Consider the following 27,312-nt stretch of genomic DNA (forward strand, 5'->3'; position numbering starts at 1 on the left):
TATATATATACATATTTGAAATTTATTTTAAAAAATAATATTTATTTATTTATTTATTTTTAAAAGGTATTTATAATAATTGCAACATTGCAAGATATTGTTTTTTCATTTGATTTATTCAATCAATTTTACTTGCATGTTTATTTTTTATATCATTTCATTAAATAAAAAAATAATTTTAACAAACAAGGTTTTTGAACACAATTGAACAAATAGACTGTGTAATAAAATTAAATGTATTAATTTATATGAATTCCTTGTTTTTGAACACAACTGAACAAATAGACTGTGTAACAAGATTAAATGTATTAATTTATATGAATTCCTTGGCTTTTTAATATAAGTATTTAGTTATCGTCAATGATTTTTATATTTATTCATTGACATTGATAATTATTTATTTATTTAATTATATATATAATTTATTTATTTGATATTTTAAGATAAAAAATATTGAAAAAACTAACATGTTCAATTTCTTTTGGTAAAAAAAAATAAAAAAAATCTAACCAGCATAAAGGCACGGGTAAAATAACTAGTGTCCCTCTGTAACATGTTTATGGCTCCCTGTACCATTAATTTAAGAAGTCAGCTAATCATAATTAATTTCGAACATGTAACATATTTTTTTATTATTTTCCTTGTATTTCAGCACTGTATCAACTGCATTAATTATATCATTTACTACATTGTCTGGGTTATTTTATTTATACAGTAAATTTGTGAACACATATCATTGTAAGAACACGCCACATGTTCACAACTAATCATGATTAATTTATATTTTTAACTAAAAAAATATAAGAGCCACGAGCATATGATAATATCGCAGAGACACCTCACAACCCATTTTTATTTATTTATTTAATAAGAATATAATAAACCGAATCAATGTAATGCATAATTACTATTTTTTTAGTTTGAACTCGTAAAATAATTCCTTATCTGAAAATGACATGACATTCTTATTAGAAAGAAATATCGCTTTCTAAAGATAATCAATCTCCACCAATCACTTAATTACAGGCATTATTAGCATAAAATTCCACACACACTTAAAATCTCGTGATCACGTCGTGAGAAACAACAAAACAAATCCACAGCACACATGGCAAAACGATCAATAGCATAGCAACAAAATATGGTCCAAGTACTCACACGGAATTCATCACGGCACCAACCCTAATTGGGCGTCTCTGTAAATACCAACTAATCCAATGTCATTTTCAAAACCTAATAATACATGCAACATGACTAATGCATGATGGCATGTATTGTAACGACCCATAGAACTATGTTAAACCATGCATACATGCAATGCTCACATAAAAAGACACAAGCGAAGGAAGAGAGAAAGAATAGCATTTGACTTCACTTGCTAGAGAGAGAAAAAGAATGAGAAGAAAAAATTGAATCCGATCGAATACAAATTTGACGTCCGCAAGGACACACTCTCTCTCTAAAATAACCCCCCTCTCTCTCTAGATTCAGCAGCAAAGAAACAAGGCACACAGCACCACTTCCTCAATAGAGAGAGAAATAAAAACAACAGCAACAGAAAAAAGAACCTAAATATTAGATTTTTGAAGAGTTTGAGCGAAACAAAATAAAACCCTAGACTCCTGTGTGCTTCTAAAACAGCTCAGTTGTGTTCTCTCTCTCTCTCTCTCTTTCAGCCTGTAGTTTCATTGAAAGAGAAATCTTGTTCAGAGACTATCAGCCTCACTACTGTTTGAGAATTGTATTGTGGTAAGTTGTTTTTAAGTTTTTTAGCTCACAAACTTTTTCAACTTTTATCATTTCCTTGAAAAACCCATTTTCCCTTTATATCCCTCGAGTTTGTTGAAGCTTGATCAAGGTTGTTTTAGCTGTGTTCTAAACCTTGTTAGTTACTGTTTGTAGTATATACTGGTTTCTTTTGAAAGTTACAGTTACAATCTTGAATTCTTTCTGGATTGTGAGATTTGAATTTGAGCCTTTGGATGCTGTGAAAAAGGTTGGTTTTTTTTATAAATATTCTTTTGTGAGTCTTCGAGTTGGGTGACATGGTTCTTCTTGGCTAAGTTGTTGTGATTTTGATATGGATTTTTTTCTTTTGAGTTTATTTTAAAGCTGTATTTAGTAGTGAAAATTGGTATTTTTGGTTTTTGAAATATTTAGCTTTGTACATACTATCCTGATTCAAATAGATCTGAAACTCCTCATGACATACAGAGATTCATGCGAGAACCATTTAAAGATTGCTGTTCGTGTCAAGATACCGTGACTGTAGAATGTTCAGAATTGAAGATTCTTCTTTGCTTTTGGTTTTTTTTGGCGTGTGCCTCGTGTTTCATAGAACGCAGCACCATTTGCTCAGGCACAAAACCTATTTGGTGCGCAGTAAGGATTTTGAGGTCTGCAGGATTTGGGTGTGTACTTGAAGTGGTGACCGAGTCCAGTTGTCTAAGTGCTTTATCTTGCTCTGTTATGTAATTTTAGGCTATTCAATTTATGTTGGTTTAGATAGTTTTATACTTCAAAGAGTTTTTTTGACTGTGATTCTTGATAAGATGGTACCCTCGGGGCCGCCTACTCCAATTGGTGGTGCCCAGTCTGTCTCTCCTTCACTTCTGAGATCGAATTCAGGGATGCTGGGAGCTCAAGGTGGCCCTTTGGGTTCTCAAACAGCATTCCCGTCCCTAGTGGCCCCCCGTACTCAGTTTAATAACATGAGCATGCTTGGAAATGTGCCCAACATGTCCTCCCTGCTGAACCAATCTTTTGGCAATGGAGGTCCAAATCCTGGACTTCCTGGCCCTGGGAGTAGTCAGTGTGGAAATATTGATAGTGGGGCAGAGTCCGATCCACTTTCAAATGGTGGTAATGGAATGGGTTTCAATGCTCCTTCATCGTCATTTGTACCATCAAATATGGTTAACCCTGGTCCTTCTTGTCAAGTTCAGGGACATCAGTTTTCAAACCCTTCTGGCAACCAGTTGTTGCCAGATCAACAGATGTCCCAACATCTTGAAGCACAAAATTTCCAGCATGGTCAGCAATCAATGCAACAGTTCTCTGGCGCTCATAACACTCAGCAGGTGCAGCAGCAGCAATTTCAATCAATAAGAGGTGGGTTGGCTGGTGTTGGACCTGTTAAGTTGGAGCCACATGTGACTAACGATCAACATGGAGCACGGCAGCAGCAACAACCTCAGCCACTGAGAAACATGGGTCCAGTTAAGTTGGAGCAACAGCAAATTCAGACGATGCGAAGTTTGCCAACTGTGAAGTTGGAACCTCAACATTCAGATCAATCTTTGTTTTTACATCAACAGCAACAACAGCAGCAGCAGCAGCAGCAGCAGCAGCATCAGCATCAACAGCAGCAGCAGCAGCATCAGCATCAACAGCAGCAGCAGCAGCATCAGCATCAACAGCAGCAGCAGCAGCATCAGCATCAACAGCAGCAGCAGCAGCAGTTCCTTCACATGTCAAGGCAGTCTTCTCAACAGGCTGTTGCACAGCTAAATCTTTTGCACCAGCAAAGGCTGCTGCAATTACAGCAGCAGCAGCAGCAGCAGCAGCAGCAACTTTTGAAGGCAATGCCACAGCAAAGGTCTCAATTACCGCAACAATTTCAACAACAGAATATACCTTTGAGGTCTCCTGTAAAACCAGTGTATGAACCTGGGATGTGTGCCCGTCGTCTCACAAATTACATGCATCAACAGCAGCGCAGACCTGAAGTAAGATTTCCTTGTGAAGATTTTGTTCTAAATGTTTCCTTTGGCTACTTTGATTCGTAATAGCTCCTACTTTCCTTTTAGGACAATAACATTGAATTCTGGAGGAAGTTTGTTGCCGAGTTCTTTGCTCCCCATGCAAAAAAGAAGTGGTGTGTTTCTATGTATGGAAGTGGCCGGCAAACAGCTGGTGTTTTCCCTCAGGTCTGCTGCTAGAGAAAACTTGGTGATTTTAAAAGACTATTATTGTGCTGTAAATTCAATCAAAACACTTTTATACTGGTGTCGTAGGTGAAAGTAGACAAGTTAGGAATATCATTTCAAAGATACATGCGTATTCATAGTATCTTCTAAATGTTCTCTTTGGATGCTTTGTTTCAAATCCAGAGAACTAAAAGACGCTTCCATGATACACATGCTAGAAAAGTTAATTATAAGTGTTCGGTAGAACTGCCTTTTTAATTTCTTGTAGAGCCAATTATGAATGCAAATTGTAACAATTTGTGCAAGTGTTGCAGGACGTATGGCATTGTGAGATTTGCAATCGCAAGCCAGGCCGTGGTTTTGGTATGCTTTTAGATCTTCAAATTCTTTGTTGTTCTTTGCATGTTGTTTTTGGTCACAGATGATACTGACCTTGGTGCTAGTTTGAATTGGTTTGTCTCTTTGTTTTGCTGCTGCCTCCTGGATCATGTTATATCTAATTTTGGTATTCTGTACTTTCAGAGGCAACTGTTGAGGTTCTTCCTAGGCTTTTCAAAATCAAATATGAAAGTGGCACTTTGGAAGAACTTCTTTATGTTGATATGCCACGTGAATATCAAAACTCATCTGGTCAAATTGTCCTGGATTATGCAAAAGCAATACAAGAGAGTGTTTTTGAGCAACTTCGCGTTGTTCGTGATGGTCAGTTGCGGATAGTCTTCTCCCCAGACTTGAAGGTTGCACATTAAGAGAAATTCCCTTTTGCTTTTATAAACTTCTATATTCTTCAGGGAGTGTTAGCTAATTTTTTATGTGTCCTGTTCATCCATTATTTTGCCAGATATGCTCTTGGGAGTTTTGTGCTCGGCGCCATGAAGAGCTAATACCTCGAAGATTGTTGATACCACAGGTTAGCTGTGCTTCACTTAATTAGGCGAGAAGTTCTTTGTTACTTTTATTTTCTGTTGGAAACTATTATTAACCCACACTATGCTGGCTGATTGACACTATGATATGTTCAACATGAGGTAACATGTGCTTTTTTGTTATAAGTTATTAATTCTGATGATGGGTTCAGTAGGTTCGAAATTATCATCTTGAAATCCATGCATATTACTCTCTGTATTACAGGATCTTGTTGCTCTTTCCATGACTATCTGATATTACATCACTGTTTGTTTATAAATTTATGAGATTGTGATCTTAAGAGCCAAACCATGTCTGAACTTGTGTAATTGTACTAATTTCTGCTCACCTGTCTCAGCTTCTCTCTCTCTCTATTGTAATAAATCTTTTTCAAACAACATGCTTGATGCATGAGAAATAACATCTATTGGAGCAATCCATGTATGTTGTTCATTGGAAGTGAAATTAATTGAATTTGTTTGGTTCGAAGTGCCATCATTTTTAGCTGTGTTTGTTATCATTAAATGTTATGCATCTTCTGGGTACTGGTGTTTGTTTAACCCACAGCAGTTGGAAGATTTGTGCTTCCATTGAGATGGTTGGTGGATCAGGATCATATAAATGAATTAAATTGAGGCTTGATATCGGTGAATGTTTGATATTTTGACGTGTTTGAATGTATATTTGTAGATTTTGTATGGACTTGCTGTTAGCAGAGTCTGGTTCGGGGCCCTGTTCTTATCTTTAGAAGGGCTAAAGAACCTTAAATATCCAGTTTATCACAAACAAACATTGATGTTAAGTAATGCCTAGCAGAAGTGTTTTGTTTGTTCTGCTTTTTATGTTCTGCTATTTTCTACGTGGTTTACGGCCCTGTTGATTTTTGTGAAATAACCTTAGTATCCTTAACTTCCAGTTCACTACCCATACTGATGCTCAGTTCATCACTGAAGAAACCTCTATGTTAAGTGATTAATGATAAGGATTAAGGTCTTTGCTACGTGATATGGTATCTAGGAGCTAGAACATAATTCCTGCTCACAACTGCAACTCAAGTATTCAGTGTTTTTCTTTATATTTGTAGGTAAGTCAGCTTGGTGCTGCAGCTCAAAGGTACCAGGCTGCTACTCAAAATGCATCATCCAATTTATCTGTCCCAGAGTTGCAAAATAATTGTAACTTGTAAGTTGTCTTGCTGCATTATGTTTTGACTAACCGTGAACTTTTGGTTGAGCATGCACTTTATGTTTATACCTTTTGTGGTTACTAGGATCTGTTTGCAGTATTAATTACAACAAAGTTGTTGCAACTATTCGAGTACCATTGCTGTGTCAATCAAGATCAATTTTTTAAAATATTTCCTATATATGTGCATGACAATCTGTCATTCATTTGTTAAGTTGAATTTATGTTTTGTGTACATGCTTCTGAATGTAAATGTAACTAATACTTGGTTATTATGTATCATCTTTGCTTAGCATGTCCATGAGGGAGATGAGATTACTGTCACTCCATTTCAACACAGTTTTTCTATTCTTCATTGGATAATTTAAGAGATGAATGTCTGAGGAATATTTTTTGTTGAGACTGGAGCAAATTTTTATTACTTGGATTTAGGGCACATCAGGAATGCAATTTACATGACCACAAAGTGAGAAAAGTCACACACCCTCCAATGCATCCTTTATGGTTGGCCATGTTTTATAGTGTAGTTTGTTTGACTTATTGTCTCAACAACTGCAGAAATTTGCGTTTTTACAAGTTCTTTATCCTTGTATTATATGAACTGTTCTTCATGAGCGCAGTGAGAAATTTGTCATTTTTGTGATACATGTATGGTGCTGTCCATGCCTTCTATCTTTTATTGACGAATTATATCTATTATTGATGAGTTATCTTTCTCTAGGTTTGTTGCATCAGCTCGGCAACTGGCAAAAGCCTTGGAAGTGCCATTAGTAAATGATCTAGGATATACAAAGAGATATGTGCGGTGCCTTCAGGTGACATTCCAACTCCTATTAGAGTCATTGTGGTTCGTGAATGTCCTTGTTGTTTGCTAAGGGCTAAAAGTCACTGGTAGCGCGCATTTTCTACATTTAGTAGTGTGACTGGATGCATGTCTTGAACTCTGAGCTCACTACAAATGTTGGTGATGAGATCCTTTGGGTTTGAAATATTAGTGCCTTCAATTTCAGCTTTACAAGTTCGAGTTCATATGCACTTTGTTTTTCTGGAGGAAAGCGATCATACTTCATTCTTATTTGCAGTTAAGATCGAAATTGTTTTCTGGTATTCAATGCATGTGCTTTCCAGTGTTGTCCTTTTGCTCACTGCAGTGAATTTGTTCAAAGTTATGCCTAGAAAAATTGTCTTCTCAACTACATCTTTCAGGATATGTTAATGTGTCTGTTAGGTTTGGCTTGATTTTCGTTGAGGACCTGTAACATAATGAATATGGATGGCTCAATTTCATATAAGATTTGGTAGTTGCTTTGCTTTTACGTCTACTTCCATTATGCTTGCTCTCTTATAGCAAATTCAATGGTTTAAGAGCTGATGTTGAACTAGAATATCATGATTTCTGTATACTTCTAGCCTCCATGCAAATATGTACTCTTTTTTACCCAGTAGCTCGTTGTACCCCCTCATCCTCTATCTTTTATAGATTAATCAACATTTGTATAATATATTGTGGCATTGATTTGCCCCTGTAATTGTAAATTCCATTTCTACCATGGTGTTTGAAATTGTGACTTGGAAATATCTCAAGGTCTGAACTGCTTGTTTTATTGCAATAAACTGTATATCCATTTAAACTCACATTGAAACTCTTGCAATGATGCGGGTTTGAAGATTTTTTTGATAACCAATGAATGCTGTTTGAAGTCAGACTGCCTCTGCCTGCTTATCCTATCCTTTTAACAAATCTTTCACAAACAGCTGAAAATGATCTTAATTATTTTGTTAACATCATTTGCATATTATTCCTTGAAGTCTGGATATGGCATCTGAAAAGATTTTTATCTGTAAAAATGTCCAGTGAAAAATGGTGATTTTCAAGGATGTTACATGATATTTTGCTGAAGTTATATGCAGTCTGATTGAATTTTTTTTTCTGTCATAATAATTTGTTCAATATCATTGCAGATATCAGAAGTGGTAAATAGTATGAAAGACTTGATTGATTATAGCCGAGAAACAGGAACTGGACCAATGGGTAAGTTTGACAGGTTCTTGATTGGGCTATTATTTTAACTTTCTTGCTTGTAATTTTCTGATGTGGTCCTAACGAAATGATCCCTGAAAAAGTTCATGCTGATACTTATGTGGTAGTGATGGTCATGCATATCACCAACGTACCTTTTTGTCAATCTGGGCTCAATTATCCATCTATTTTTTTGTTTTCAGAGAGTTTGTCCAAGTTCCCTAGGAGGACAGGTGCTTCAATTGGGTTCCATAGTCAAGCTCAACAGACTGAGGAACAGCAACAACAACAGCAAACAATAACTGCCAACTCAAATAGTGATCAAAGTTCTGCCCAAGCCACAATGCAAATTACTGCTAGCAATGGTATGGCTAGTGTAAATAACTCACTCAACACAGCTTCTGCAACTAACTATGCCAGCGCTATTGTTGGGCTTCTCCACCAAAATTCTATGAATTCAAGACAACAAAATTCTATCAATAATGCAAGCAGTCCCTTTGGTGGAAACTCTGTTCAGATTCCATCTCCTGGTTCCTCCAGTACAATTCCACAGGCACAACCTAACCCTTCTCCTTTCCAGTCGCCAACACCGTCCTCGTCTAATAATCCTCAAGCATCTCATAGTGCCTTGACAGCTGTGAATCACATTAGTTCCACAAATTCACCAGCAACTATTCCATTGCAACAGCCTACTCTTTCTGGCGAGGTTGACCATGGTGATTCTCAAAGCTCTGTCCAGAAATTATTTCATGAAATGATGTTAACCAACCAACTTAATGGAACTGGTGGCATGGCTGGGGTTGGTTCGTTGGGGAATGATGTGAAAAATGTGAATGGAATTTTGCCAACAGGTAATAATACGGTTCTTAATGGTGGAAATGGCCTGGTGGGAAATGGGGCAGTCAATAGTTCTGGAAGAGGGGGTGCTGGATATGGGACTATGGGTGGACTTGCGCAGTCTGTAATGGTCAATGGGATCAGAGCTGCAATGGGTAATAACTCAATGATGAATGGTCGGATGGGCATGCCATCGATGGTACGAGACCAGAGCATGAATCATCAACAGGATTTGGGGAACCAACTGCTTAGTGGGCTAGGAGCAGTTAATGGGTTTAGCAATCTTCAGTTTGATTGGAAACCATCTCCTTGAAGGTTCTGTTAATTATATTGATGTCTCAGCAGCTGCTTGTGCGGTACAAGTGTGGGCAGAATTTCATAAAAGCCTTGCGAAGATGGCATTGCATTACACCAAGGAATAGCTTAAAGGCGTGCTTCCCACTTTGTACTAATTTTCGAGGAAAAGTAAACATATAGCATAGTGTTTTATCAAAGAAATATTAAATCCTCCTTGAGTTGCCTCATTTACTTCTAATTGTTTTCCTAATTATGATTCAATGCAGCCTCTTTTCTAACTAACAGTCTTGGAATGGGAATTCAGGGAGGGATAGCTGTCTGGTTGAGAGCCCCTTTCACGTGTAGTTCCTGCTCATTTTCAAGTCATCATTCATGAAAATACATCAAGTGTTGATGGATATGCTCATCTGTTCCATTTTTAGGGTTATCTCAGAGCCCATATGTATTTTATTGCGTTGTATTCTTTTCAGTTTCCTCTCTGCCTATAGATTCGGCGTCATTGAATTTTGTTGACCTGGTGGTTAAACTCAAGAATGGTGAGGCTCGATAAGTGATTCCCTGATTTGAAACACTAGGCTGAAATTAAATGGTGAGGTAGGGAGGCTAGTGAAGTGTTAAATCTTGTCTGTCTTCAGATCTTGCCAATTGGCAACTAGTTTTTCTATTATTGGTCAGCATTGATTAATCAAGTTATTATAATGGTGACATCTCACTTAAAACCTGAAAGCACGAGTAGGAGCTGTGGCAAATCAGAGAAGAACATGGTCCAATCTTTAGGTGAATGGGGATGCATGTGATTTCCAAATTTAAAAAGAGCCTTCCAAGGCGCTGCATGATAGGCTTAAATGGATTTCTGTGCATTTACAAATGTAGGAAAGACAGTTCATAAGCTGAAGAAATAGAGATGCTCATTGCGTTATCAATTTGAACAAGACTGAATTCGTAGTGACATTTACATTATGCAAGAGAGTTTTGGTGGCTATGCACTTATAGCTCCGTCATAGCTCTACATAATTTGATGTTTTCAAACATCAATATACTTCTCTATGGAGCTAGACAGGGTGGTCTTTGGCACTGCTCCAATTACGCTTTCTTTCTTCTCTCCTTTCTTGAAAAACAGCACGGTTGGTATGCTTCTTATTCCGTACTTTGTGGCAATGCTAGGGCAGTCATCGGTGTTTACTTTGTAACAAGCTATCTTTCCTGCATATTCTTGTGCCAATTCCTCGATTACTGGTGCTATCATTTTACAAGGTCCGCACCATGGTGCCCAAAACTCCACCAGAACAGGGGTGTCACCTCCAATCACAGCATCCCAGCTTGCATCTGTCGCTACTTGAACTGCACTTTTCAAGCATTTGCATGTATCAGATTCCAGGAATATTCATCCTCAAGGAAAAAAGGGAAGAAAACTGATGAATTTGTTGAAGATTTTATCCTTCCATTTAATAGTCTAATGCGATTAAATAAGGAGATATATGGAGAGGAAAATATCAGGGGCTATCTAATTTTAACTCAATTTAGTTTCGTTTACTTCCTTCAAGAAGTACGTAGCCTAAGCCCACGGACTAAGAAGGGATTAGTAACTATATACTTCCATTCCTTGCATGATGTTCTAGCAAACAAGAGACGCATAAAAAGCTGCCAGGGTATAATTTGGCAAACCTGCATCTACAGCTTCACGAGCTTTGCAGACAATGCGGGATTCTTGGCATCTGCTTCTCAATGAGGGAGGAAAGGACGAAGAAGGTGAAGATAATAACAAATTGGATGTGTTCAGTCCCTTAGATGTTGGCAATTGAAGCTTTTCCACAGGAGCAAATGGACGACAAACACCAGCTCTGGTGGTGCTCACCGAACTAACTTGGAAACAATTCTTCATAGCCATTCCCTCTCTCTCTGTCTCTCTGTGGAGTGATGATATATCTTTTTACAGGTTATGGAGTTTGGAAAGAATCATGAAAAGGAGGTTGTGGCTTTGGTCTCTCGGACAAGAGTTTTACAAGATCTTTATTTTATTTTTATTTTTTCTATTTTTTTCTTTTTAATCCTTTAAATTGCTTATCTCTAACTTTTCAGCGGGGATATGCTCTCAAAATCGTGAGGCGGTAAAGGGTTTGGTTTTCATGTGGACGACATTTTATGAAGTGAGCTCACAGAGAAAAATCTAAAAGATCCAATTATGAGACATAGTTTCCCATCCTTTAAGAGAAGGAAAAATCGTGAGGTGGTAAAGGGCTGCAAGAAATATCAAATGTTTCTTGTGGCCAAGGTTATTGACCAGGGAATAATCTCACGACACAAATTACATTGCTCGAGAAAGACATGCATACGAGGCATTTAAATCGGTCGATTAATTTTGAATGTTAATTGTTAAAATGATTTTTTTTGATTTTTTTAAAAATCTTTTTAATGTTATCACATTAAAATCATATAAAAATACTATAATATTTTTTCAAATAAAAATTAATTTAATTAAAAAAAAACCCTCTCTACCACGAGCAAAAGTTGTGAGCCACGAGGCCCTTATCCATACTCCCATTGATGATAATTCAACATCAATCACCCTTAAGAGCCCCCCTGTAATTAGGTCTAATCACTTCTGCCAAGAGGGCCGCTTCTTATCATGGAAGTCTCGTCCGGATGTTCGAGGCCCGGCACGTTGTTGGTCTGGCTTGAGGCTGCTCTGGGCTAATTTGCTTTTGTGCTTTCGTTGTTTGTTGCCTTTTCACCGGGTCTCTGGCCCACCTTCCTTTGCCTTCTTAGCTTTGTTGTGTTCCGGAGAGAGAGAGAGAGAGAGCAAATACTTCATAAAATATTTATCAAGTGAGCGAAAATGAAGGCTATTGGCACTGAAATTTGATGGCATAGTTTCTGCTTACAACAGCGAAAATGGACAAATGTGTGCAATGAAGGAAATGAGGGTTATTTCTGATGATCAGAACTCAAATGAATGTCTCAAACAGCTGAATCAGGTTTCCCTCTCATTTTCTCCTCCTTCAACCAAGCACTTATATTTGCATTTTTTTCTTATGGAATAGCCTCTGAAATCAGCAAAATGAGGAGTAATATGTTGAATCGTTCTGTTTTTGGTATGAGCAGGAGATAGCATTGCTTAGTGAACTGTCACATCCTAATATCGTTCAATATTATGGAAGCAAACTGGTATAAGCTCCTTCGCATATTTCAGCATCCCTACATCATTCGTAATATCGGATTCTGACAATGATACTTAATGTAGGTGTGGATAATCTCTCAGTATACTTGGAGTTCGTTTCTGGGGGTTCAATCCATAAATTGCAAAGGGAGTATGGTCCGTTCTCAGAACCGCTAATACAAAATTACACCAAGCAGATTCTTTCAGGGTTAGCTTACTTGCATGGAAGGAAGACAATGCACAGGTATTTGGCAATTTTAATAATTTCAGGTTCTCATCTTGTTGTAAGTGCTTAGATTGATGAGGAATAATGTTCACTTGACAGAGACAACAAAGGTGCAAACATACTGGTCGGTCCAAACAGAGAGATTAAGCCTGCTGACTTTGGCATGGCTAGACATGTGAAGTTTCTAAATGATTTCCATAATTAATTCCACTTAACATTTCTCTTATTCCACAAGACTTTTCTGATCTCCTTTTAATTGAATCCAGATGACAACTTGTTCTTGATGCTTTCTTTTAAAGGAAGTGCTTACTGGATGGCACGAGATGTACCCTTTCCAGTCATGTTTTCTTTCTTTACGTTCATAATGTCAATATTTTTCTGAATCCTGTAAGTTCATATATCTATTAAGATTACTTATATGCAGGTGATAGAGAACACTAGTGGCTACAGTCTTGCTGTCGATATATGGAGCTTAGGGTGCACAATTCTTGAAATGGCGACTTCAAAACCTCCATGGAGCCAGTATGAGGGGGGTATGATATTTTACACATGTGAAATGCTTTGCCTTTCATCGTGAGCCAAGAATTTAGGACCCAATCTTATTATCTTCTTGTTCTCCAACAGGTAGCTGCAATATTTAAGATTGCACAGAGCAAAAATTATCCTGAAATCCCTAGTCACCTATCAGAAGATGCAGAGAGTTCTGTAAAACTATGCCTGCTGAGGGATCCATCAATACGGGCCCCAGCTTCACAACTGCTAAAACCACCCCTTCATCGAAAACTAAAGACAGGAAAAACTGCTAGTGCCGATTTTGTGGACAACCCCTTTCCTTCCCTAACATGGAGATATCCTCCGGTAGTATTAACAATGCTTTGATCTCATGGCACTTGCAGAATTCCTTTTCACTCGAGTTCAGAATCTCTATGCTAAATTTTTACCATACAAACAAGTTCATTTCAAAGAATCAGAAAAGATTAAAAATTCTTACTGCCCCTCTTGGGCCTTTCCAGCGGACAGCCTGCTAAAATAATGTCGACTGATGTTGAGAAAATGTACCACATGACGGATGATGAAAGACTTCTCTGTAAAATATACATACATGTGGATATATAACAAAATAAGTATTCCTTCGTTTTTCTGGGTACAGCAATCCTTCGGTGTAGCAGAACATGGGTTTTTCATTTTTTCCAAGGTACAAACCAACATCATTGTGGCGTGGTCGCATTTTGATCACCAAGGAGAAAATGACAACCACGTAAGTGTTTCAAATGTCAGAAGCAAGCGATGGAAGCTTTGGCTTAAGTGATCATAGGATCTAACTTATATGATTCGGAAACACCCAGTTGCAAAATGTTCGGACATAATTATGTAACAGGCTTGAGCTTTACCTAGAGCCAGTTCGATAGTGTATATGGAATTCCTAGATAAACAAGCATCGACACCATGCGGCTGTGCCACCCAGGTGACATCCCCACGTTATTCATCCAAATAAATAGGTAAGAGAAAGTATGGTATCATTTCCATGTCAGAATTTCTATAATTTTTATACGAGGAAAAACATACTCGGTCTTTTTGCGTACATACCTAAGGTATCACCAGGCAAACCCGATGCAATTCAGATCTTCTCAATTCAATCGGTTCAAACCAGACTGATTATGCATTTTTTTTTTCACGGGCAAGAATCCCCATTTGTAACTTTTAAAATCTAACTCGAGCAACACACAGACAACAATCGCAAATTGATCAGTCGCATCTCAAAACGAGTATTCTTTTAAATCTGCTTTGGTGTCATTCAGGTCCATGTCAGCCAAACACTCTTCTGCAGTAAGCGGAGGGAGCTGCATGGTCTTGCGCTTCAAATTATGTTTGTGCCAGTCACTCTTGAAGTGATCCCTGAACTGCTTTGCATCCCCAACAAATGCATTGCATGTGCTGCACTTGTTTTGCTTTGCCTGCGTGTCAGCTTTCTTCTCCTCAGAGATGGTCTGTTTTTGGATTTTCTCACTCAGTTGTACTTCAGAATCAGCAGAGTCCTTGGGTAGGGCTGGTGTCACATCTTCATAATCATCAAAATCATCTACATGGGTGTCCCCCTCAAAATGAACAGACACTGCAAGAATTTCCAGCCTGCCCTGCAGATTCCTCACGAAGGCATCACAGTCCCTGAAGAAACCTGGGTCCATTTCACAAATCTGCAGAAAATCCAATAAAAACTCAGATCCAAAACATGTGCAGATTTCTAGACCAAATAGACACCTGAGCCGACATGAATCACCATGTCAAATGGTCCACCTAATAAAATTGTATTTAGTCCTGTTTTCTCTTCTTCTTCTTTTTTGTTTTGCTTTGTGTGTGGGTGTGGGTTGGGGGGGGTTCAACATAGAATTACAGCCCAAGTACAACTTAACTACTATGGTTGCTGCATTTTATTAGTAAGAATTAAAAGCAAAGTGCCTATTGATATTACACAACCCATCACAATACTTGTTGTATACACATGGAGAAACAACATACATAGAAGCCAAGTAAAAGAATCAACAGCAGCAGTTGACACTACAAATAAGTATCATTTCTGTACTACAACATAAAATCCTACATGATCAGATCAAGAAAAACACTGGTAAGAGTTAAATGTCACAATTATGACTTTTATGAGAGAATTTTAACTGTCTAGTTTTACATAACGTTAGGCGTGCTCAAAAGCAGCCATGACATTAGAAAAATCCAGTTAATCCAGTGAACTTGAAAAAATGTGTTCAGAATTTGTTTACAATATCAGTGTAGTTTTATTATTTTTTTATTGATAGGAAACGTTTCCATTGTAGGGGATCAACCAGGACACTAAATGGGTGCCTACCATCATGTAATGCAATGGGTAATGAAACTTCCTGTAGCTTCACTCTGCTTCAGGGATCCGCAATCACCAGCAACTAACCTAGTAGAATTTTAGAAATAGACAAGTGCCTTGAAAGTTTGATGCCTAACTTATTTCACATGTTCTGGTGCATACTAGTCCAGTGGCGATACATAAGACAAGCACATTCAGAGGATGAATGCAAGAAACAAAGCCACTAAACCTTTTGTAGCCAACATTTAAAAGTTGCCAACAAAAAAAAAGAGAGGAAAACTTAACCCTGGGAGAGGCATTGTGGAGTTAAAAAGTTTACACTAAAAAGGAATGAGTGAAACTTACAACAGATTGATGGCTTCCAGATTCATCTTTAGAAACAACGTTAGCATCCCAGGCATTGAGCTTTTCCAATAGATTAGGAAAATTCTGTCCAATAACAGTAAGCCGAAGTCTCATTGGAGACCGTTTGATTGGAAAATGCTTTTGAAGCTCACGAATAACATCTAGCGCCTGAACAAAATACACAATTAGCAAGAATGATGTGCCAAAATTCCAACAAACATGACCTTTTGAAGAATTTAAAAAGGCCACCAAAAAACCTGCTTCTTAGAGCTGCTATGCGGGTCAACAGCAAAGTGAATTTCATGCATCAATCTCTCAACCATACTGATAGTGTAAGGACGTTGCGTCTCGGGATTAATAGTTTTCTGCATAACAATAGTTGCTATATCCCGAAACTGACTAGACAACTGAGATTCCCTCTCTTTCCCAGCCACTTGAAGCTCCCCTTTCTCCAATATCTATTAATAATAATAGTAATAGTAAACCAATCATGATAATAAAAAAAGGTTGTACAAATACAGTAGGTATTTTCCTTTTACCTCTAGGCAGATCTTGGTATGATCATCGTGTCCAAAAGCTTTACCCAAATCTGAAGACTTTGCAAGAACTCCTTTTGAAACATTTGAATAAACTGTGTGGGACTGCAACACTTCATCCAAATCTTTCTCTCTGTTTTTTTTTTCCAAAACAAGAAAATGAGGACATGACCCTTCTTCTTCGTTCTAAAAATAAACTTAATACTACAAATAATAATCTATTTAAAATAATAATGATAATAATTAAAAAAAAAAAAAACAGAGACACCTACACGCCAGAGCGCCAAGAGAGGACCTTGTTCTTGAAACAAGCAATCTCGAAACGCATACCATGCTTCTTTAATCGAACCACAGCTACGTTCGTCAGCCGTTTTTGCCCTACCGGCTGCTGCAACTTCACCGACATCTCTCTCTCTCTCTCTCTAGCAGGACCTTCTCGATTACTTGTTTCCCTGCTGTTTTATTTCATTATTAGCCAGGAGCAAGAGGAGAAGGTCTCCTGGTTCCTTTTCAATATATATATGGGCTTGAGACATTGAGTCCAGTATATCTTTTTAATTGGGTTTTATTTAGGCCCGGCATAAGAGCATATAAATGGACCAAGACCAGCCTTGTTTACACACACACACACCCACACACACACACACACACACCTTCCTGAATAAGTTTCACGATAACCATGGACCACAGGTTAGTTTCACTTTCTCTATTTTTTCATGTTTAATTATTATTATTATTATTATTATAATTTTAATTATATATATTTGAGTTTTAATCTTTTAAGATCATAAAATTAGTAACCACATAAATTTCTAGTAATGATGAATATTTAATTAATTTTACATGTTATTGTGCTTGCTTTGTTCATTCATTCATTCATTTTTTTTCATGAATTGGTTTTGGTATTTTTCTTAAGTCTAAAATCAGGATGCATGTAAACTATTGCTCCTGCTAACCACGATGATTAATTATAATCTAGGTTGAAAGTGGGAGAAGTCGAAGCTTTAATTTTTGAATTATTAGCTAAATAAATCTCCAAATGGGTATCTAATTAATTAAGTTTTTTGTTTATTTGGAGCTCACTGCGTAATAAAGCCATCATGATAAGTTTGTCAGCATGATTATAAAATGATGCTGATCAACTCCATTTTCAAGATTCTGCGTGCTACAACAGATTCTATATAATAAATACTCCGATTCTCGATCCTCCTTGCAAAAAGAAATGCTTATCCCCTCAGCCTATGAGCTCTGACAAATCCATCATAGGATATCCCCTCAGCCTATGAGGAAGACTCCTCCCAGCTTGGATTAGGGAAAATGTCCCTGGAACCCCCTCTCCTGCAAAAAACGACTAATATTTTTAATTTAACAACACTTCGTTCATTTTCCAGGTTTAGTGGGATTACGTGTGCAATGCTGAATGGGGAAACCACAAGTCTTAAGGATGTTCAGGTTTGCTGCTCCAATCAAGACCCCCCCGATTTTATGCTTCATGCAGTTTCTACTGGTGGTGTAATGTTAATTTACTGATTGATTTTTTCTTAAGATATTATCTTCTCATTTTTTTGCAGTTGCTTACTGTATTCAGGGAGGCTCACTAAAGCTGGTTTACAAAGAGACCATCCTTGTCGGGCAAGCGGATTCTTTACTAGCATTTACTTAGGTAGTTTTTTGTTTTCTGTTGTATGAATGCATTTCCAGATGCTTATCTATATTCTATGCTTCTGACTCTTCTGCCAGGGCCTGATTTTGGGTCTTCCCCATCATTTGTCCGTAGAAAGCTCCTCATAGTTTTGAGTAAGTGTGGTAAAACCTCCTCATTAATTGATGATATTTCCATAGTAAATCGGTATGCTTCTGGTTCATCCCATTCATTTCCTGTGTCTTCTGGTGAGGAAGCACTTTTGAAGGTTAGAAAGGAGGTATGTTTTGGAATTGACTGTGGATATATATATTTTTTCTTTGATCAGTGATATGCTTATTTGAATAGTGGTGGTTGGAGGTTATGAATGATGGAGTACATTTTGTCTGGACCCAATTTTCAGAATTGAATTCCTATTTGAAGAAACAAGTAGATGATGAAGGGAAGTTAAATGGAAAACTTGCAGAGATAATAACATTAGTTACATGTGAAAAGAAGTCGGCCCACAGAAAAGGCATGAAATACAGTTTGACTTCCGAACTGAAGGTAATTCTTACTCAGATGGATGCTTGGGGGCGTTGCCTCTACTCCACGCTACCAACTAATACCATGCTCATAATTTGCACCGGACATGGAGATAAAGCAAGGGTGCATAGGTATATAATTTTTAAGTGTTATAGAACATTTTGTTTCATCTACTATGCCTATTTATTTCTTTGCTTTCAGAAATCACTTAAGTTCATGCTTTAGATATTGAATAAATAAAACTGAAATGTAAACAAGCAAATGCATCTGATAGTAATTAAATCCTCGTATTTTGAAAGACAGACAATTAAAGTATGTAGTTGCAATAAGTGAAAAAATATATACAGGAGCGTGAAGGGGGCTGCACCCATATTGAAAACTGATACATTCATTAATTACATATTACAAAATCCATAACATAAGGAGCATCAAGCAAATATTGTTTCCTATAAAAGATTAGCATGGATAGGTTATTCCTTTCCACTAAATGCCCTCTTTTTATGCTGCCTCAACACCACACAAAAAAATGGTTAGGGTGATTAGGATGAGCACCGTTCTGCTCTCCTTTTGTTTTAGGAAAAATCTGTTGACCATGATCTGCCCTGTTGGGAGATGACAATTATTGGACTTTGAAGACTGATCACAAACTCTCAGAAATGTTCCATGCACATATGTCAGCGAGTAGGCATCCTGATAGGTTTGGAAATGCATACAGTTCTACATATTTCATTGCTGGGACGAGGAAAAATTATCTTGATGCTCTCATCTCTTGCATTAAGCTCTGGCTTGCATAAGTTTGAAAAGATAGGTGTATCTTTAGTTGTACACATGATGGGATTTTTTTCTCCCTTGAATGTTTCACTTGTATGTTTTGAATAGCCATTTTAAGTCATCGGCTAGTCTAATATCCTTCACTTAGCTCTCTATATGTAGTGCTTGTATTGAACAGAGCTACTCACTTTCAATGCCTGTTTTAGTACTTCCAATGCCTGTTTAGAAGCCATTTTAAGTTAATGGTTTGCGACAAAGCTAACTTGATTACTCAGTGGTTTGTTTGAAGTGTATCTGTGACACAGCCTGTTTCTAATAGTTCAACCTTTCATCTTGAATTTTCAAATTGTTCCATTATCTTCACTGTTCTTTCTCCTTGTCGTTTGTGTGGATGAAGGATAAGGAGAATGCTTGTCCAGCAGAAAGAAACTGCAGTATCTCTTGAGAAGATTGTAAAGGTCTTAGAAGAGCTCCAGGCTCAAGCTGAAGTAGCTTTGTGTTTTGTGGATGTGAAGAACCGAGGACATGCCAGATAGGTATTTGGTCCTTGTTTTTTCACCTTTCAATCTGGTGCTGCTTACATTTGTAGCAAGCTTTTCACAATTTGGTGTAGAAACAGTCAATTAGCGGATTTTCCTTAAACATCACTCATTGAATAGTAAGCAAATTGTGTAAATGAATACAGAAAGCTAATGCACTGATTTCTTTTTGTGTAACTGGGTTTCTTTGGCATCTCCTCTGTTGCTTCACCTCCCTTTTCTCATCATCTCGAGCCAGTAATTCTGGCTTAACCAGCTGCGTTACTTCTTAAAATTTTAAATAATTAGCTCGGAAAATTTAGAGATAGAGGTCTAGTGAACAAAAGGAAAGGAAGAATTCAATGAGCTTTGGTTCAATGGTCGAGCCTTTCGCCCTGTCCTTGATAAAAACAGAACAAAAAGAATGGAAAACCAATTATTTCGGTAGATTGAGATGAGAGACGGACCCGGTCGGTGATGGTTGTTTGTCTATAATTCTTTTAGGGTTCTTCTAGAAAGACAGGACCATTGCTCTGTTGGCCGTTTGCATTTAGGGGAATAAAGAATAATTTCGGACTAATATTCTACCAAGGTAATAGTCAGTCCAAAGCCAGGTTATCCAATGACATAATTCAAATTCACAGTAAAAGAAACTGCTTTCGCAAACTGCAATTTCTGTATTTTGAAGGTCAGTTTTCCATGCTTAATTGTGTTAGGGGTTGGACGTTGACTGCCAGATTTTGCTAGGAAAAAAAAAATTGAGGATATGGAAAATTTTGAAGAAAAGAACCCTGATTGTGTCCAACGTGAAATCTGAAAGTAAGCAGGATACCTGGGAGATTTGCAAATTGATATAGCAAAAATTAAAATGAAGACGAGTACGCAAAGCAGGGAGTAAAGGAGAAGTGGATAATGTTAGATAATTAGCAAACCTGATACATCACCTCTGGCAAAGAACTTTGCACAACATCAGAGAGTCATTGTGGCTAATAACATCACATCTCGGTACGCATTTTCATCAAACAAAAATATTAGCACAGGCAGACCTAACCAACTTTCTACTTACCCCAATTAACCAAATAGTAGCTGTTACTTCCATGCTGAAGCAACGATCAAACTTTTGTCCTCCCACCCAAAATGAAGCGCACCTACTTCCTGCTTCAACATGTATCTATCGCAGTACTCCTTAATGAGTTTCCGGATCATATCAACCACATTAGGAGTGATTGAACATGAAGTGAAGCCAGCCATCATCATCCTTGCTCTCCATTTCCCTGCAACTTCATACCGCTCAATCCTTTCCTCTCCCTCACATGCGACTATGTTCACTATGTCCCTTGCCAGGCACTGTTTCTCAACATTCAGTCTATCCTGGCTCTCCCGTGGGAGAGTTGCATCAAGAGAGTCAAACACAGCAGAGTAATAGTTGTAAGCTTCGGTAAATCTCGGGAAAAAAGGGGCAGTATTAGTATTCACATCTTGCTCAACAACAGTTACTAGTTTTGGATTCAAGCTCTTAGCCATCCGAAGAAGCTGGTCTCTCTCGTTTACTGTTGAAACACTCTCATCAGGCATGTGGTGGAGTTGGAAAGCAAAATTAACTATAAGTGCTTCCCCAGGCTTGCAGTTCAGCATTGATGGATTGACAAGTGAAGTCTTGGAGGCCACTGCATGAAACTCAAACGAGACCTTAAGTGCTTCTGCTAGCTTTTCAAGCCTTTGCCCAATGATCCTCAGGCCACCAACAGGTCGTTGAACTGACTCAGGGTCATCGACCCCAGTTAACCTCAAGTGTGGTAGCTTACCTTGCTGGTTGGCGAGTGTTTGTATCAGTGTTATGTACTGACTCCCTTGGTTTATGTCAAAATCTATTATATGAACTCTCCTTTCACCTTTAAATGCCTCGATCATTGCACCATTTGCTGCCATAAATCCAAATTTAAAACAAGGGCAAATCTCAAAAAGGATCTGCATAGCTGCAAGCCTATCAGAAGAAGGAGGTTCCTTGCATTTCAGAGCTTTATAGAGATATTTTCCAGATTCAGCCATACGGGCTGCAAGACCTTCCACCATGTAGGCTGCAATCCTCTGCGGAGGATCTCCTTGAATTGACACCAATTGACGGAGCTCGTTTATTAAAGTCGATGCTTTCTCAATGTTTCCCTCTGAGATTGCATTAGCACATTCAAAAAGCAATCGCCTGGGAGTTCGAGGAGATAACTGTGATACTTCTTTATTGCTGCTGATGCTACTTAGGCTAGAATCTGAAGATGATGACTCCTTGGGAGAATCATGGTGCATCCCATTCTGGATTGGATCAGACCACTCTCCATCCATTTCCATGCTCTGACTATTTCCAAACATGCCATCCTCATCATTATCATTTAGAAGCGCTCTCTCAAGTTCCTGAAGCTTTAATTTCATCTTATATTCATCATAGTTTAGTGGATCAGGGCTCTCGATGTCCAAGTAATCTGACTCGGAATTGAATTGATAGCCATCACAGGGTGTCGTCAATGTGAAATAAGCGTCGTATGGATCATCTTGAGGGGACATGGATGAAACTAAATTCTTTCTTAGCTGAAGCGAAGATGTGCCTTGAGGTGGAGCTGAATTCCCTGAAATGCCAGAACTTGATGGTTGTATTAGCTCTTCTGTTGGGGAATCAAGGAAGTACTTCTCATAACTCTCAATGGAGTAAGAATCGGTCATATACATGTTCTGACGTTTATCAGGGCAGAATATTTGGGCAGACAAGCCAGAGTTGTCATTGCTCCCCTTCAGTGAGTACAGCTTATGATTTCCGTATGGTGTTGCAGAAAGTTCTGCAGGTCCAACTAAAGACATGATTTTCTCCAAATTAACTCAGTTTTGAAGAGAGATGGTTGTATCATATATCCTATGTTCGGAGTCACAGTCATCAAATTGGCAGGAAAAAAAACTTGTTAATGTTTGTCAAACATGGGAACTAGCAAACAGCACTAAAAATTTCTTCGAAAGAAGTGAGAAATAATCACCTGGAGTAGCCCCTTAAAGTTGAAATCCAGATGAAATTTATAGGGTGTCTGCATTCAGCGACAAGCGATGTCAAGGAAAACACGAGGTGGAAAACCAAAATATTATAAGCTTATCTACATAACTTGAGCCAGTCATGAGACAGAAAGTGAACCGAATATCTAAATTATAGACAGAGAGGATAATTATTCCGTACAAAGAGCCATCCCAGCATCGGAGGTTTGGGGGGCAAAATAATAATATTAGAGAAGAGTGAAGTCGCATGCCTGCATATTCTTTTAAACTGGAGAGAGCCCTAAACTCTATGACGATGGATCTAATTCTTAGATTGCTTTTACTGATCAGCTTCAGTTTCCTTAAAAGAAAGATATAGTTGATATTGAAGAGACAAATTTAGTAAAAAAGGTGGCTTCAGTTTCCTTGAAAGATATAATTGACATCAAAGGGCAAGTCCGGTTTGTTCAATTAGAAATGGAATCAAGCATAGAATAAACTTGGAGTTCTTGTTATGACAGACGAGGATTCAGTGATAAGCAACACTGCAGAGAAGGCAAGGATCCAGATTTCGAGGGAGCGACAGAGAGTCTTCTCAAGAAAAAAATGAGATCCATTGAGAATCCAAGAAAACATAGAAAAACAACTACAAATGATAAAAACATAGATCAAATGAAGGAAAGCAATCAGCAGTAGAGGGTCATACAAGTAGCTAGTCCTGAATTCTTATGTTCTTACAAACAAGGCATGTACCTGAAGTAGGAGAAAGAACTCAAGAGGAAGTAGCGAAGCTCAAAGCAGTCAGCCCCGCAATTTAGTAGATAACCAGACCTCAGGCGGAGTTTCCTTAGTTATGTCTTTTGGGTTTGGAGCATTTTTCTTTTTCAGCGTGTCTTTACCAACTCTGTCATTCATTCAATCTTAAATCTGGTCCAAATACACCAGCAACATGTGACTCCAATTTCATCACTCAATCCTCACCGTTTAATTTGTATACCATTAATTTGGTGTGCTTTATTAGAATTGTTTACTTCTCTTGAGTCCTGCATTAATTCCGGAATGAACGTAGGCATAAAGCATGAAACTGTTTGAAGCCATCCATGGAGTATTTGACTGGATTTTCTTATGAAAAGTGGTGATCAGTGGATGAGTAAAAGTGGGGAGAATTAATTGCAGGTTCCGGAATATACAAAGATGGAAAGGTCAAAGTATTTTATTTTTGTTTTATTCTTTTTCATGGAGGTGGCTTTGATTTTTTCCATGTTTTTCCATCTCATAGCACTTCCGTTTTTGGGAGCCAAAACATTTCTGCACCGTCAAGCTTTATCTTTCTTGAATTTCAGAGAGGCAATCCACTTTTGCCGTGTAACCTAATCTTGAATACGCGTAAGCGGGGAAGAAGACAAACGAGTCTCTGTAGTTCATGACAACCTTGTGTCATTTCATAGTGGCATGCATGCGCAAACCCCCCACCCACCCACACACACACACATATATATGTAAACTATATGTTTTGGCTACGACGACGATGTTGTTACAAGGAACTTGATTATTTAATTATTTTCTAGTTGCATCTTTTTTTTTCTTTTTTTTTTTTGCATACGAGAGAAGAATAGAATGCATACTGAGTTATAAGTGATCTCTTCTAGTAGTAAAGTAACTTAGATTCAAGAATATAAGTGTTTACAAGGATGCGAATTATATTTTCAGTTTTATATCCTTAATTAAGATGAAATACATACTTATAACTATTAGTGATATTTTTATAATACTGCTAAGTGCTAAATATTACTGTAGGTCTCGTCACGCTATCATATATCACCCTTTACAAAATACTTCAATTTGTTTTGAAAAAAAAAAAAAAGAGTCTGCTGACTACGCGTTTTTGACTGCGTAAACCATGATTCCCGCATGGAGCATGTCATAGGTTCGACGTTAAGAGGGGTAGGTTGGGGTTAGCAGCTTGGCAGCAGCGTTTGGAAGACCTGTATTTTTAAAAAGTTTTAATTTTTTCATTAAAAATTAAAATTGTTTGTTTTGAATTTTTTTATATGTTAATTTTAAAAATAATTTTAAAAAATATTATTTTAATATATTTCAATACAAAAAATATTTTAAAAAATAATTACAATCATACAGATTTTTTTAGAGATACAACTTTTTATAGTATTTAATGTTCAATGACAGATCAAATATGCAAGAAAATGCAAATACAAGCAATAGATAAAACTACTGAATTAGAAAAGAAATAAAATTCAATGATCAAACTGCAAAATTGAAACTTCAAGAGCCTAGAAAGGAAAACTTGGCTGCGAATAGCTGGTGAATAGGCATACATGAGAGGATGAACAGTGTTTACACGGTATAATTTGCAACTTGAGGGAAAAAATTGATGTTTTTTTTTTTTTGTTTTTAAAATCTATGTTTATTTTTTGGTTAATTTTGGTCTTTTGTTAATTTTGTGAAAAAATAACCAAAAATTCTATTATATAAAATCAAACTTGAATGTAGCATGAATTCAATGCTAAAATATTCTGCGAAGCATATGCAAGGGTAAATAAATAGAAACAAATCATATCGGATAAATAATACTGATATAATTTATAAAAATGAAATTAAAAATAAATAAAGTTTGATAATAAAAAACAAAAAACTTTAGGGTATAAAAAGAGAAATTAGCTGGGATAAATAAAAAAATATGAGAGAGTACAGAATGCTTAGACAATAAAACCATGTTTTATTTTATTTGTTAATATTAATATTTAGTTTTCCTTTATATTTACTTGCACGAAATGTCAATCTAACCCACTGACCATTTAGAAAGTGAAATGAATCCAGCATGACATCAATCATATAAGATAAGAATCTGTAGAATTAGGCATTGAAAATTTTTGCATGATCCAAGGATTCATTTTGAGCAGCCATATTCGGTTTTTCTATTGGTATTAAGTCTCTGTCGTCCTTCCTTATCTTATCCAACCACTGGCGTTGGAAATTAATCCTTGTAAATGCATAAACAATTAACGAGATAAGAGGAAAGTCTATGGTTTGCAATTAGCTGTCAATCATGCCTTCGATCAAAATAAATTGAGTAATGTGGGCTACAATGAATGAGTTGAACTCGTGACTCTTGCTGGTGGAATGATTACTCGTTTTCTTTTTACCGGTAAGATGACAAGTGTGACATTGAAGAGGAGAAACTATTTTAGTGAAATTACTAGACAATTCTTTTCTGAAAACCCTAAATCCTTCCAGCATATATAAATTCTGGAGAATTATTTTGATACATACACCTCTTTTGCTATTTCATTATGAAATTTGGAGGAGGACTTATTGCCAGATGAAAATGATTAGAGCCTATTTCGAGTTAATTTGATTAATATATACTTGGGATAACAAAAAAAAAAACACATAACTTAAAGATAATTTAATGTCAAAATATAATTTGATACACAACATACGAGATCATGATAAATCAACTTAAAAAAACACAGCAAACAAGCTAAAGATTTAATATTTAAATGACAAATGATTATTTTTTTTAAAAAATAAATTTTTAATAAAAAACTATTTTGTTGGAAGATAACTACAAAAAAATACATTTTTTTAGGGAATAAAAAAGAAAAAAAATCTTCATCACAATCTAATTAAACTTCTTTCATGAACATGCACTGTTAGAAAGAGGATGACATGCTACTTCTAAAAATACAAAGAAAATAAAATTTTAGTATTTCAGTGCTTGGCCTAGCGGAGAAAAAAAATCTTCATCACAGCACTGTTAGAAAGAGGATGACACGCTACTTCTAAAAATACAAAGAAAATAGAATTTTAGTATTTCAGTGCTTGGCCTAGCGGTGGAAGGGGCTTGTCTCCTTCCACTGCATCTGGGTTCGAGCCCTGACATGCACGCCTGTCACCCCTGCGGTGCCTTACATGCCTACTGGGTTTGCAGGGTATTCAGTGGACCGTGGAGATTAGTCGTGGTGCGTGTAAGCGGACCCGGACACTCCACGTAAATCAAAAAAAAAAATTAATTGTTATATGGGTTCTCACACGCCACTTAAATAATATAACAACCATAACATATTGACACACGAGTAGCTTTTAAAAAAAATAATATTCTTAAATTAAAATTATGAAGACGCCGTTATTAAAATTCAAGGATAAAAAAAAAATATAATAAAATCAAAACACCCCCGCAATTAATCTGGATTTTTTGAATTTCAAGAATAATTCTATTATTTAACTTTTTTTAATTAAAAGAAGCACGAATGAGCCTCTCAATGCATGGATGCTTTTTCCCCTCCCAAGGGTATGACTGCTAATTCTTTGTGCTTTAACAACAAGATAGTATTTATACTATAACAAAAAGAAATTGACGTTTCATTTTGCCTCTAATTAAATATGCAATGCCAAATAGATTTTTATTTCTATCCCCAATTACATGTTTAGTCAGTTTTTTTTAACAATTAAAAAATCATCCTTACATGGCTTCATTCCATAATAATCCTAGACTTTATTAACACTGTAAGACTAACGTCTTTTAATTTATTTTTTT

The 27,312-nt window shown here is 36.9% G+C and overlaps 6 protein-coding genes and 2 long non-coding RNA genes across 9 annotated transcripts; 4 read left to right on the forward strand and 4 right to left on the reverse strand.

Moving 5' to 3' along the window:
- The first annotated feature begins 1,345 nt into the window (after positions 1 to 1,345).
- Positions 1,346 to 9,553, forward strand: LOC105127706 (transcriptional corepressor SEUSS-like). Its single transcript, XM_011029087.1, has 10 exons — positions 1,346 to 1,749; positions 2,215 to 3,728; positions 3,810 to 3,929; positions 4,244 to 4,292; positions 4,452 to 4,666; positions 4,771 to 4,839; positions 5,920 to 6,017; positions 6,742 to 6,835; positions 7,983 to 8,052; positions 8,244 to 9,553. Exons 2-10 carry the CDS (start codon positions 2,553 to 2,555, stop codon positions 9,188 to 9,190), a joined length of 2,838 nt encoding a protein of 945 aa, XP_011027389.1. The 5' UTR covers positions 1,346 to 1,749; positions 2,215 to 2,552; the 3' UTR covers positions 9,191 to 9,553.
- A 507-nt stretch (positions 9,554 to 10,060) lies between these two features.
- On the reverse strand, positions 10,061 to 11,225 carry LOC105127707 (thioredoxin M-type, chloroplastic-like). Its single transcript, XM_011029088.1, has 2 exons — positions 10,840 to 11,225; positions 10,061 to 10,515 (listed from the first exon to the last, which is right to left on the reverse strand). Exons 1-2 carry the CDS (start codon positions 11,060 to 11,062, stop codon positions 10,199 to 10,201), a joined length of 540 nt encoding a protein of 179 aa, XP_011027390.1. The 5' UTR covers positions 11,063 to 11,225; the 3' UTR covers positions 10,061 to 10,198.
- A 734-nt stretch (positions 11,226 to 11,959) lies between these two features.
- Positions 11,960 to 12,695, forward strand: LOC105127708 (mitogen-activated protein kinase kinase kinase YODA-like). Of its 2 annotated transcripts, XR_842686.1 has the most exons (4): positions 11,960 to 12,149; positions 12,277 to 12,339; positions 12,416 to 12,575; positions 12,657 to 12,695. XR_842686.1 is itself a non-coding variant. In XM_011029089.1 (3 exons), exons 1-3 carry the CDS (start codon positions 12,075 to 12,077, stop codon positions 12,506 to 12,508), a joined length of 231 nt encoding a protein of 76 aa, XP_011027391.1. In that variant the 5' UTR covers positions 11,960 to 12,074; the 3' UTR covers positions 12,509 to 12,683. The 2 variants fall into 2 exon arrangements, 1 of the variants encoding a protein (XP_011027391.1); XM_011029089.1 differs by having other exon boundaries at positions 12,416 to 12,683.
- A 13-nt stretch (positions 12,696 to 12,708) lies between these two features.
- LOC105127709 (uncharacterized) lies at positions 12,709 to 13,446 on the forward strand. Its single transcript, XR_842687.1, has 2 exons — positions 12,709 to 13,090; positions 13,182 to 13,446. It is a non-coding gene; the product is annotated as an uncharacterized LOC105127709 (long non-coding RNA).
- Positions 13,447 to 14,060: 614 nt separating this feature from the next.
- Positions 14,061 to 16,775, reverse strand: LOC105127713 (ribosome maturation protein SBDS-like). Its single transcript, XM_011029092.1, has 5 exons — positions 16,562 to 16,775; positions 16,293 to 16,422; positions 16,011 to 16,211; positions 15,754 to 15,921; positions 14,061 to 14,752 (listed from the first exon to the last, which is right to left on the reverse strand). The coding sequence occupies exons 1-5, from the start codon at positions 16,693 to 16,695 to the stop codon at positions 14,315 to 14,317; spliced, it is 1,071 nt and encodes a 356-aa protein (XP_011027394.1). The 5' UTR covers positions 16,696 to 16,775; the 3' UTR covers positions 14,061 to 14,314.
- Positions 14,061 to 26,352, reverse strand: LOC105127714 (uncharacterized). The gene is made up of 3 exons (XR_842688.1): positions 26,342 to 26,352; positions 20,020 to 20,022; positions 14,061 to 14,209 (listed from the first exon to the last, which is right to left on the reverse strand). It is a non-coding gene; the product is annotated as an uncharacterized LOC105127714 (long non-coding RNA).
- LOC105127712 (small RNA degrading nuclease 5-like) lies at positions 16,928 to 19,943 on the forward strand. The gene is made up of 6 exons (XM_011029091.1): positions 16,928 to 16,979; positions 17,681 to 17,741; positions 17,861 to 17,952; positions 18,030 to 18,211; positions 18,292 to 18,587; positions 19,625 to 19,943. The coding sequence occupies exons 2-6, from the start codon at positions 17,710 to 17,712 to the stop codon at positions 19,761 to 19,763; spliced, it is 741 nt and encodes a 246-aa protein (XP_011027393.1). The 5' UTR covers positions 16,928 to 16,979; positions 17,681 to 17,709; the 3' UTR covers positions 19,764 to 19,943.
- LOC105127710 (scarecrow-like protein 1) lies at positions 20,704 to 23,581 on the reverse strand. Its single transcript, XM_011029090.1, has 3 exons — positions 23,508 to 23,581; positions 22,763 to 22,810; positions 20,704 to 22,644 (listed from the first exon to the last, which is right to left on the reverse strand). The coding sequence occupies exon 3, from the start codon at positions 22,590 to 22,592 to the stop codon at positions 20,835 to 20,837; it is 1,758 nt and encodes a 585-aa protein (XP_011027392.1). The 5' UTR covers positions 22,593 to 22,644; positions 22,763 to 22,810; positions 23,508 to 23,581; the 3' UTR covers positions 20,704 to 20,834.
- Positions 26,353 to 27,312: the final 960 nt, after the last annotated feature.

This window comes from Populus euphratica, unplaced genomic scaffold (genome assembly GCF_000495115.2).
Source record: "Populus euphratica unplaced genomic scaffold, PopEup_1.0 scaffold93.1, whole genome shotgun sequence".
In the NCBI taxonomy this organism is placed as follows: domain Eukaryota; kingdom Viridiplantae; phylum Streptophyta; class Magnoliopsida; order Malpighiales; family Salicaceae; genus Populus; species Populus euphratica.

Excerpts from the sequence above, each read along its gene's own strand:
- LOC105127706 (XM_011029087.1), top strand. The coding sequence starts at position 2,553 with ATGGTACCCTCGGGGCCGCCTACTCCAATTGGTGGTGCCCAGTCTGTC. Across the intron at positions 4,667-4,770 it reads TCTTCTCCCCAGACTTGAAG|ATATGCTCTTGGGAGTTTTG; the intron begins GTTGCACATTAA and ends TTATTTTGCCAG. Across the intron at positions 6,836-7,982 it reads GATATGTGCGGTGCCTTCAG|ATATCAGAAGTGGTAAATAG; the intron begins GTGACATTCCAA and ends ATATCATTGCAG.
- LOC105127707 (XM_011029088.1), bottom strand. The coding sequence starts at position 11,062 with ATGGCTATGAAGAATTGTTTCCAAGTTAGTTCGGTGAGCACCACCAGA. Across the intron at positions 10,516-10,839 it reads TCGTGAAGCTGTAGATGCAG|TTCAAGTAGCGACAGATGCA; the intron begins GTTTGCCAAATT and ends TGAAAAGTGCAG.
- LOC105127708 (XM_011029089.1), top strand. The coding sequence starts at position 12,075 with ATGTGTGCAATGAAGGAAATGAGGGTTATTTCTGATGATCAGAACTCA. Across the intron at positions 12,150-12,276 it reads GTCTCAAACAGCTGAATCAG|GAGATAGCATTGCTTAGTGA; the intron begins GTTTCCCTCTCA and ends TGGTATGAGCAG. Across the intron at positions 12,340-12,415 it reads AATATTATGGAAGCAAACTG|GTGTGGATAATCTCTCAGTA; the intron begins GTATAAGCTCCT and ends TACTTAATGTAG.
- LOC105127713 (XM_011029092.1), bottom strand. The coding sequence starts at position 16,695 with ATGTCGGTGAAGTTGCAGCAGCCGGTAGGGCAAAAACGGCTGACGAAC. Across the intron at positions 15,922-16,010 it reads ATAGCAGCTCTAAGAAGCAG|GCGCTAGATGTTATTCGTGA; the intron begins GTTTTTTGGTGG and ends TATTTTGTTCAG. Across the intron at positions 14,753-15,753 it reads CTGGAAGCCATCAATCTGTT|ATTTGTGAAATGGACCCAGG; the intron begins GTAAGTTTCACT and ends GATTTTCTGCAG.
- LOC105127712 (XM_011029091.1), top strand. The coding sequence starts at position 17,710 with ATGGGGAAACCACAAGTCTTAAGGATGTTCAG. Across the intron at positions 17,953-18,029 it reads CTTTACTAGCATTTACTTAG|GGCCTGATTTTGGGTCTTCC; the intron begins GTAGTTTTTTGT and ends CTCTTCTGCCAG. Across the intron at positions 18,212-18,291 it reads TTTTGAAGGTTAGAAAGGAG|GTTATGAATGATGGAGTACA; the intron begins GTATGTTTTGGA and ends TGGTGGTTGGAG.
- LOC105127710 (XM_011029090.1), bottom strand. The coding sequence starts at position 22,592 with ATGTCTTTAGTTGGACCTGCAGAACTTTCTGCAACACCATACGGAAAT.